The sequence below is a fragment of the Stegastes partitus genome, unplaced genomic scaffold (assembly GCF_000690725.1).
Source record: "Stegastes partitus isolate 25-593 unplaced genomic scaffold, Stegastes_partitus-1.0.2 Scaffold720, whole genome shotgun sequence".
NCBI classification, from domain to species: Eukaryota; Metazoa; Chordata; class Actinopteri; family Pomacentridae; genus Stegastes; species Stegastes partitus.
In genome coordinates this window covers 54,578-63,898 of record NW_007578451.1, presented here as the reverse complement: position 1 = coordinate 63,898, position 9,321 = coordinate 54,578, and the positions used below count along the sequence as shown (strand labels likewise).

The 9,321-nt window shown below is 41.1% G+C and overlaps 1 protein-coding gene across 1 annotated transcript; it reads right to left on the bottom strand.

Annotated features, from left to right (window-relative positions):
- Positions 1-7,531: 7,531 nt before the first annotated feature.
- LOC103364128 (myosin-6-like) lies at positions 7,532-9,312 on the bottom strand. Its single transcript, XM_008291150.1, has 8 exons — positions 9,208-9,312; positions 8,955-9,111; positions 8,824-8,851; positions 8,631-8,739; positions 8,381-8,473; positions 8,212-8,275; positions 7,704-7,802; positions 7,532-7,617 (listed from the first exon to the last, which is right to left on the bottom strand). Exons 1-8 carry the CDS (start codon positions 9,283-9,285, stop codon positions 7,532-7,534), a joined length of 714 nt encoding a protein of 237 aa, XP_008289372.1. The 5' UTR covers positions 9,286-9,312.
- Positions 9,313-9,321: the final 9 nt, after the last annotated feature.

Below are 9,321 nucleotides of genomic sequence, written 5' to 3'. Positions count from 1 at the left end.
AAACACACACACACATAAAGCACAGATCGATACAGGAAAGCACACACATGCTTGTTGGTGTGCACAGAAACACACACACACACACAAACAGTATAATACACACAAAAACACAGATCAGCAACCTGAAATAAAAAAAAACGGTATGCTGTTCGTTTCTCTTCTCTAGAATGAAACCAACTCTTTATTGTGTTTTGGTGGTCTATGCTGATATTGTTAAAACAATGATGAGCTGTGTCGGTGTGTTGTTCCTGTCATAGTCATTGTCAGACATTTTCATCATAGGCTCACCTCACGCCGCCTCCCTTCTCGTCCGTTTCCTCTTCCTGTGCCTCACTCCAATTCTCTGACAGCAATATAATGATCTTAGTGGGGAAGGCCTCCTGTTACTTGCGCATACACAGGACCGTTCAGACAGACAGACAGACAGACAGACAGAGATGGACGGACAACAACCACTGACTGTAGTTAGGAGAGAAGAGCAGGTTCACATGCAGGGAGAGCTGCAGTTAAAGGGAATAATGCTGCATTCAAGGCAACTCTGAAGTTGGAATTTTCTTTGTAAGGAGTGATTTATTTATACTAGACTCTGCCTAGTAGATTGAAACTACTAAAAGCTACAACCAAGACATCTGTGGTGTCTTTTAACAGTAGCAGATGATCGAGTTTCTAGTTATTCTGGCGTGTTTTACCCTACATGAGTAGTGTAAGTATGTGGAAGTAATTTACATTTTTGTTCAGATAGGTTTGATTTTGTAAAGCATATTACTGGATGAACAAAAACAACAAGCGATTCTTAAAGGTTTGGAAGAATAATTTAAAAAATTCTAAACTGGACAGCAGGAAGTGCCCACCTCCAAAATGCCATGAATGCAGCAGTATTTCAGCGAGGCGGATCCAAGAGCGGCCTGCGATTACTGTTGTCGGGACCATCCGACGGGGTTCGAAGTAGTCGTTTTAATCTTTTTTTGTAAAATACAAATCCACATTTTAAGCTATGAAAATAATCACAGCACACACTATAGAAATAAACCCGATGAAGACCATTTTTCTCAGTTTCTACAACTGTTAAAAGTCTAAAACGATCCACTGTTGGAGAAAAGAGGTGACTCCTCTTTTCAACCTGATGTGTTTTATTGGAAGAAATCACCTAAATTCAGTTTCAGACTCATTTTACATGCTGATAACCCGACACTGTGACGTGACTCTGATTTACAGACCATGAGCGTTGTTGTGCATCACACCAATAATAGATAGAAAGGGCCCTGTCTGCTCACTGTGCTTTAAAAGGCTGGGATGGTCTCCGCTGAAAACACTGAGGGATGGGTGACGTGTCTGTGGCGTGCTGCCGTAGTTGTCAGATGTGTGAAGTGTTACTACTGCATCCATCCTGTAGAGAGCGCTGCTTAGCCTCTGGAAACACTGATAGTCTGGCTCTGTGACTTAACAAAGGCTGACTTAGAAACCTTTACACCACCATTAGAGAAGCTACAATACAGTTCATTACTGTCCTCATTTAAACTAGCACTATACTACTGTGTCTGGAACACTAAATACTATTGGAAATCATCTACAGCTCCCCCCTGAAAACTCTAAAGTCTTGTGCACTTTGTTCATTTCTTGATGCACTCCAGTGATATAAAAGTTGCTTTACTGTATATTGGTAAAACATTGTCAGCTGTGTCCTGTACATGTGTGCTTCTGGGAACAAAAACAGTCTTGGTAGTTAGATCAAGTTATGATAATCAAAGAGCAAGTGATCAAATAGTCAACAATTAAGACAACTTAAAGCACCGTATAAGCATATTTAATATTGTACTGTTCCCTCCAAATCATTCCCATGAGTTGCCTAAAAGTAACACACGTCACATGGCATATGTGTGGGTCATATGTGAAAAGAATAATGTGAACCTTTCTTCGGGAACAGAAGAGCAAAGGTATGAAAGCACTTTGATAGGCGTAGGCAGTGGATTGTGTACATAAAGATAGGAAGCAAGTTGTAGTCTTATTGTGTGTAAGCAGCTCAGTGTAAGAGCGTGCGACCGCGTGACGGGAGGAGGCCGGGGTCACGTGACTCGTCGCCGCTCCTTCATCTCGGTCGGCTTAGTGGAATTTAGTGGAACTTTGGTGTTGTGCTGTTGGCTATGATGGTTTAACTCTCCACTCTCCAGTCCGCCCTCATGTTGTTCCTGTTATAACATTCACTGGTTCTTACGTTCTGGCCAAGCTGCAAAGTCACGTCGACTCAGTGGGTCCATTTGTGTTCATTAAAGGGCCTCACTGAGCTTTAAAGAGGTCAACAGCAGCCTTATTTGATGTGTGCTTAGAGGACTGGTGTCAGAACTACCTCTGGCCAAACATTTCAATCATTTTCACCCCGTTAGCATACAGCATGTTCAGTGATTTTAAGGGATTTCCGTTATAATTATACATTTAAAAAGGCAGTAAATCTGCAAGGTTTATGACCCAACCGCCCAACAAAGCGGATGCAAGATTAAATGGGTATGACGCACTTTAAAGGACTAAAGGTCAGAAAGACTTTCAAAACACTGTCTTTTTGGTTTAAATGAGCAGTTAGCAAGTATCTAAAGTTGCTCTGTCTTACAATGAATGAGTCTTCAGGCCATAAAAGTAAGCCTAGTTCCAGTTAACCCCTTCCACCAGGGCAGCTCCTGTACCCAGATCTGCTATTAAAATGCAACGTGCTGCTATGTTTTTTTTTGAAAGTTGCCAAGCTGGGTGCATCCAGGGAAGAGGTCAACAGTGCTACTGTGATTAAATAGATGTACAATTTGCTGTGCCACATTTCTGTGACATCTAATTTAGTAGGGTTACAGTTCTGGATGTTTTAAGGCTGTTATTGACTCTCTGATTTACAGTTTTGATTCGATGGAGATGTTTGATTTTCACATCTCACTCTGACCCGGTGATGGGGACACAGAGACTTACTGAATACAAAATGTAATAACGGGTCACAAGCCCAGAAGTATTTGTTTTGGCTTCACAGTTGTGCAGCTGTTACTGGATAAATTTTGGGATGTTTCTTTAGCTGGAACTTTGAAAAAATAGCCTTGAGCTTGAGAGGTTAAGGGCCATATGTTGCAATCTTAACGAAATTACACACAATTTGTATACATCCATTTTTACAACAAAATTTTAAATTTGAAAAATATTATTTAAACGGCAAGTGATCTGCCCTTTCATGCACATTTTAACTTTAGACAGGATCTAGAAAATAAACAACTGTGGGGCCAAAATGAACAACTTTGGACTAAATGGACACTTGGGAGAAATTTAAAATACAACCTGTTAGAGAGCAAATAGCTGCATTATAACAGTGAGCCAGTAAACACAATCCATTTTAATAGTAGTAATAATAGGCAACCTCAAAAGTCTTTGCATCCTGTCTGCTGCCCAACAGAAATAATTATGGTTCCAGGCGTCCCTTTAAATATTTAGGAAGGAAACCAATGCACCAGCGTATTAATCACAGAGTTAGGACTTCATTATTACTATGGTCAGGTGGGAGGTAAACCTGAATCTGTCGCTTTGCAGCTTGGACAAAAAGTAAGAACAAAATTCACTCCAATGTCTGTTCACAACTGTTTGAATCCCCCAGTTATAGCGCTTGAATACCACCCTTCCACTAGTATCTCACACTGTCCCTTGTAAATAGACACCACCATGTTTTTATCACTCCAGAAGTAACTCGAATTAATTAAAATCAAACAAAACAAAACAAAAAAAAACAGAAAAAAAAAAAAACAGAAAAAAAAAAATCTTACTTCTTAACAGGGTGTTGTGGGTGTTGACAGATGAGCGTTCACGTTCATAGAGCTGTTACCGTTAAGGTTAATAATAGTATTATTATAAGGCTGAAAGCATAAGAAAGGAAAAGTGTACTTTTTCTTTTTCAGAGTCTGCCTTTTTTCCGCCAAGAAAAGGGCTGCTGAAGTTTCAAGAATGTTTTTAAAAATGTATTAAAGATGCAAGATTATGAATACATGTATGAGGTTTGTCTCTGTTCTGTTTTGGAAGATAGATCACATATGACGCACCAGATATTTACCAGATTCAGGCAGCAAGACAAGGCAGTGTGTGTCACGCTGGCTTTGGTCTGTAGGGGAGAGGAGGTTTGCAGAAAGAGAGCTTCAGAATTGAGGAAGAAGCAGTTTGATTGGTTTGTGATTTTGGTGAGAAACGCTGTGACACACACTGTCCAGGCCTGTCTTCTGCCCACCGCCACCCCCTCAGTCAGACTAACAGTAACCAGACTTAGTCTTTTGGCATGTGGTAGAAAGTAATGTCCTGTATTAGACAGCTCCTCTATAGACACCTCGACATACCTACCAACACGGGACGGAATTAGGGCAAGTCTTGGACCAAATTCTCAGTGTCAATGAGAAAAACAATAAAGGAACATTTTGGACTAGTGTTATTAAAAAATTAATCAATAATTGCTGAGCTCAAACAAAGTCTTAAACGCACCTGGAGAAAAAGTTAAAGGGAGTGTTGGTAGATATGCACCTGGAGCCCCATCGCTCTGTCTCCCACCTACAGACGCTCATCAGCACCGCAGCACTGAAAAGCAGCAGATTTTAACTTGTGTGCAGCAGCTGCCCAGTAAAACCAGTTCTGTTCCAATGTGGAGGGGGAGTAGAAAATGTCAAGTTTGTGCTGAAACTGTACTCTGTATTTTGGTCTTCTGCGTGCCCTTACTTACTTAATGGTCATCTTGTAATAGAGGTGAGAGGCAGCAGGTAAAAGAGAACTTCTTTTCAGTACTGTGGAGTGGATCCGCTGTAGTGTGTGCTGTGTTATTCTGTAGGGCACAACACCATAGCAAGAGCATGCAGAAGACAACAAACAAGCTGCTGGTTGTTAGAGGCATCCGTCCTATTAGGTAGAGCTCATCTCCCCCCCTTCAATTCTGAGTATTTGGTATGAAAGAGATGTTCATTGTGATTAATTGTTAACTAGTGATGTGAATATTAATCATGAAATAAAAAAAAAAGATGAGCAAAAGATCCAACGGTGTCACTGCTGTGTTATTTCTGCACACATTTTATTTTTTTTTAACATATTGACTGAGCTTTTTAACCAGTAGAAGCTCACTGGCTGCAGCAAATGTTAAGTTTAGAAGGAATTTTGAAAACTGAGGTCACCAGTAAAATGTCACACACTGGTCAACATTCAATCCACAGACAGGTATTGCTAAACAGTGGTTTGTATGAGGCAAGCGGCAGTTCTTGAAGAGACTTTTACCAGAACACGAGCAGAATATCTCCAAAAGAGCAGATTTTGTGGGATGTTGCTGTTATGCAGTCGTTACCATCCACCTAAAAAGGTCTAAGAGCAGAACAAAGCCATGGTTCAGTCTTACAACTACTTGAAGCCTGGTGCTTCAGGTCTGATCCTACAGAAGAGCTACTGGACCACAAAACAAGTGTCAGAACACACAGTGGATCACAGTTTGCTGTATGAACATGCTGTCCGCCAACAAAAACACCTGCAATGGGCATTGAAGCATCAGAAGTGGATCATAGATCAGTGGAAGAAGGTGAAATCTAAACTTCATTGAATTGAATACACGATGCCTCCTACAGCCAGGACATGATACACAATGATGACATTTTTCTGTGCTCTCTGTGAAGTGATTGTGACCAGAGAAAGGTCCAGAGAATCCAGGAGGTCACAGAAAAGTCTTTGACAGGACAATGCATGCAGAGCGGCGAGGACATACACACACCACATGGTTGTAAGAGCTCTGAGCAGCAAGTCCTTGGCTTGATTCCAGCTCTTCAGACCATTTGCTGAACGTCATTCCTCTGGTCTCTCTTCCACATTTCTTGTCTCTCTTTGCTGCAGCTGTAAATAAAGGCACAACAATTCCCTCGCCTCGCTCCCCACAAAAACATAGATGTCGTTTAATTCTGAGTCTCTCCCCTTCGTCAACATGAGTTCCTTTAGAAACATCTAACACCCACGTTTCAGCTGCTGTCTTCAGATGTAAGGAGACGACAGAGTTCAGGATTCCTCATTCACAGCAGAATTTTAATACAAAGGGACACGATGAACTATCGACGTGCCTCATTATGCCCTCACCTTATTAGGAACACATTTTCAGTTTTTGTTGTTGTCATGAAGATCATAATTATATTCTATGTTTATTATTAAGGTCACCCGTGTCTGACACACAAAGGGTGGGTTCAGAGTCCTCCTACCCACATCATTCTAGGAGCTTCAGTTAAAAAGCCAGCGCACTTCTCTTTTAACGTTTTGAAGACATTTCACCACTCATGGTTTGGATGACTGAGAACCCACATCTACCTACTTAAGATCATGAACTGTGTTCGCTCCATAACCACAGTTTTTCATATTATTTTAACTGCCATCAACAAGCTCAAGAACAGGATGAATATTTCTGTCATGCCAATTAGAGAAGTACGTGACAGGATTTTTTATACAAAGCATCTACTTCTGATTCTGTCCAAGTCATTCTTCTCCCAAATGGGCCAAAGTAAAAGGCCTTCATTTCTCTATTTCTGGCTTTTTTGACCATGAACAGGGACTACAGCTGCTAGCCAGGCTCACAGTGATACTCTAATTCTTCAGTAACTGAGAAAAGAGAGGAAAACACACCAGCAAGAGAGGACGGATAAGGACAGTCTGAGGCCAAAGGTCAGCAGCACCTCAGGTTTGCTGCTTCTTTCTAATTAGTCGGCAGGTTTGAAATGCCGCTTGATGGCAGGTCTGTCTGAGTCCTGACCATGGATGACACTGGAAACACAGCTCTGCCTTCAGAACGTGGCACTTAGACCCTTTGTTATACACAGAAGTAGGAAAGACGAAAACGTTTCAAGTTGCTGTCTGTACTGAAGTCAGACGGTGTCTTGGTGTCAGACTGGAATAAAAGTTTGAAAAAGCAACAGAAAGTACATACAAGACATTTGTTTAGTGGTCTGATCCTGGAAAGATTCGGAAATCTAGCTGAGAGAGAACCTCTGCCTCAATATAGTCAACAAGAATGTCGGTATTCTACAATTCTGTTTACTTTTCTGGGTTTTTTTTATAGAAGAGCTCTGAGGCTCTGTTGGAGGGAATTCTCCGAGAGGCTCAGCAGCATCCAGGCTGCAGCTGATCCCCTGCAGCCTGATTCAGAACATTCCCATCAAGACAGAGTACAGTGGTATTATTGATCATTGCTCTTACAATGGAAATACACTGAATTTCTTTCTTATTTTATTTTTTATTTATTTAACAGAAATATTGACATGTGTATTATACAAAAAAAAAAAAAATTAGAAAGGAAAAAAAGGTTCATGGACACTCCCCATTGTCAGTGCGGTCGAGCCTTCAGTGGAACCGACTACTTCTTTTAACCCATGTAGGGTCCCAGCCTGAAGCCTGAGCTTCCCTTTACAATAATTAGACTTAGAATAGAATTAGAATAAAACTTTATTGATCCCTTCGGTACAAGACCTCAGGGAAATTGCTACACCAGAAAAAAAAACAACACAACACCAACATAAAATCAGCAACAACAACAGCATTCAAANGTTGTCTCTCCCTGGGAGATGAAGGCGTAGTCATAGGGGTTGTTGGTGATGAGCAGCATTTCTAAAATGACATTAAAAATATGAATTATACAGTGCATGGTGGCAGTACAGTAACAACCACATATGACATGTATGTTTCACACTCACCCAGGAGTTCAGGCTTTGCCTGAGACAAGATCTGGTAGAAAATGTGGTAGTCCCTTTCAGCTTTGAGCTGGTAGGTCACACGAGACTTTTCCAGAAGATCTGTTTGAGGTATAATATACAATATGTCATCTTATCCTATTTCTGTATAAAATAATGTAATATTGGGAAAGGTTTAGAGCTACTGGCACATTATCAAGCCATGATATGACAACACTGGTGCGCATGTGTGTATGCGTTTGTGTGTATATATTTAGCTAACACACAAATTAGACATTTTGTAAAACATTAATAAATGTAAAATGTAAACACTGGATTAATGGTTACAGCACTCTGGCTTCACATTTTCCAAGGTGTGTTGTCATTGTGTCTCTAAGGCTTTCCTGGGTTCCTAAAGTCTGTGCTGTATGTTCGCCTTGTGACTGACAGAAGTCCTGTTTGGCGGCTCCAGCACCTACAGAGGATAAGTTGCTCAGAAAACCAACATATGGATTAATTTAGCTTTACTTACAAGTCTCAATGTCAGCAGAGGCCAGCTTTCCTCGGTTGTCAAAGTGAATTCTGATGAATTTACCCTAAGAGGAAAAATAGTGCACACTGATACTTCTAATAAGGAATGTATAACTCTCAGTCAATTAATGGTGGTCAAATGGCCTCACTGCAGTCGCTCAGACACTCACAAATCTGGAGGAGTTGTCATTCCTGATGGTCTTGGCGTTACCAAAGGCCTCCAGAGCAGGGTTAGCCTGAATGATTTGATCCTCCAGGGTGCCCTGATGTTGTCAAGCAAGGACACAACTTCAAGTTCAGTATTAAGTACGTAAAATACCAACATTTATTTCAGCTTTTACAAGTCATTTGGAATTTGGTTAGATTTTCAAGTGAAAGTGTGATTGAGACATAGTCAGAGATCTGTTTTGTCATACAGACCTTCTTCTCAGCAGCTGCATCTTTCTTTCCAGTCGGGACAGCGGCGATGCTGGCAAAGTACTGAATGACACGCTTGGTGTTGACAGTCTTTCCAGCTCCGGATTCTCCACTGAGTAGAAGAGAGATAGAAAGCTTTATGTCAAGGCCTTTAACTCTAACCTGCTGAGAAGATTTTGTTGGCCGTGTGACTCACGTGATAAGGATAGACTGGTTTTCTCTGTCTGTCAGCAAGAGAAATTAAAAATATTAGTAGAGTAATAGAATCATGTTGGGATGTCAGGATGACTTATTTTTACATGATAAAGGCCAGAGTAGATTATGCACCTGCCAACATGTACTGGTAGGCATTGTCAGAGATGGAGAAGATGTGAGGAGGAGCTTCACTCCTCTTCTTTCCTCTATAGGCAACAACCACCTCTTGGTTGTAGACTGGCAGCCACTTGTAGGGGTTGACAGTCACACAGAACAGCCCTGAGTAGGTCTGCCATATAAAGAGAGGGATAGCAAATAGTTGTTATGGATGCTGAGATAGCATAGAGATGAAGAACACTGACTAATAACTGAACACTTGGCTCACATAGATCATCCATGCTGCATAACGCTCTTTGAGGTTAAACAGCACAGCGGGCTCATGGAGGAAGGTGAACATCGCCATGTCTTCAATTTTATCAAACTTTGGCGGGTTCTGAGG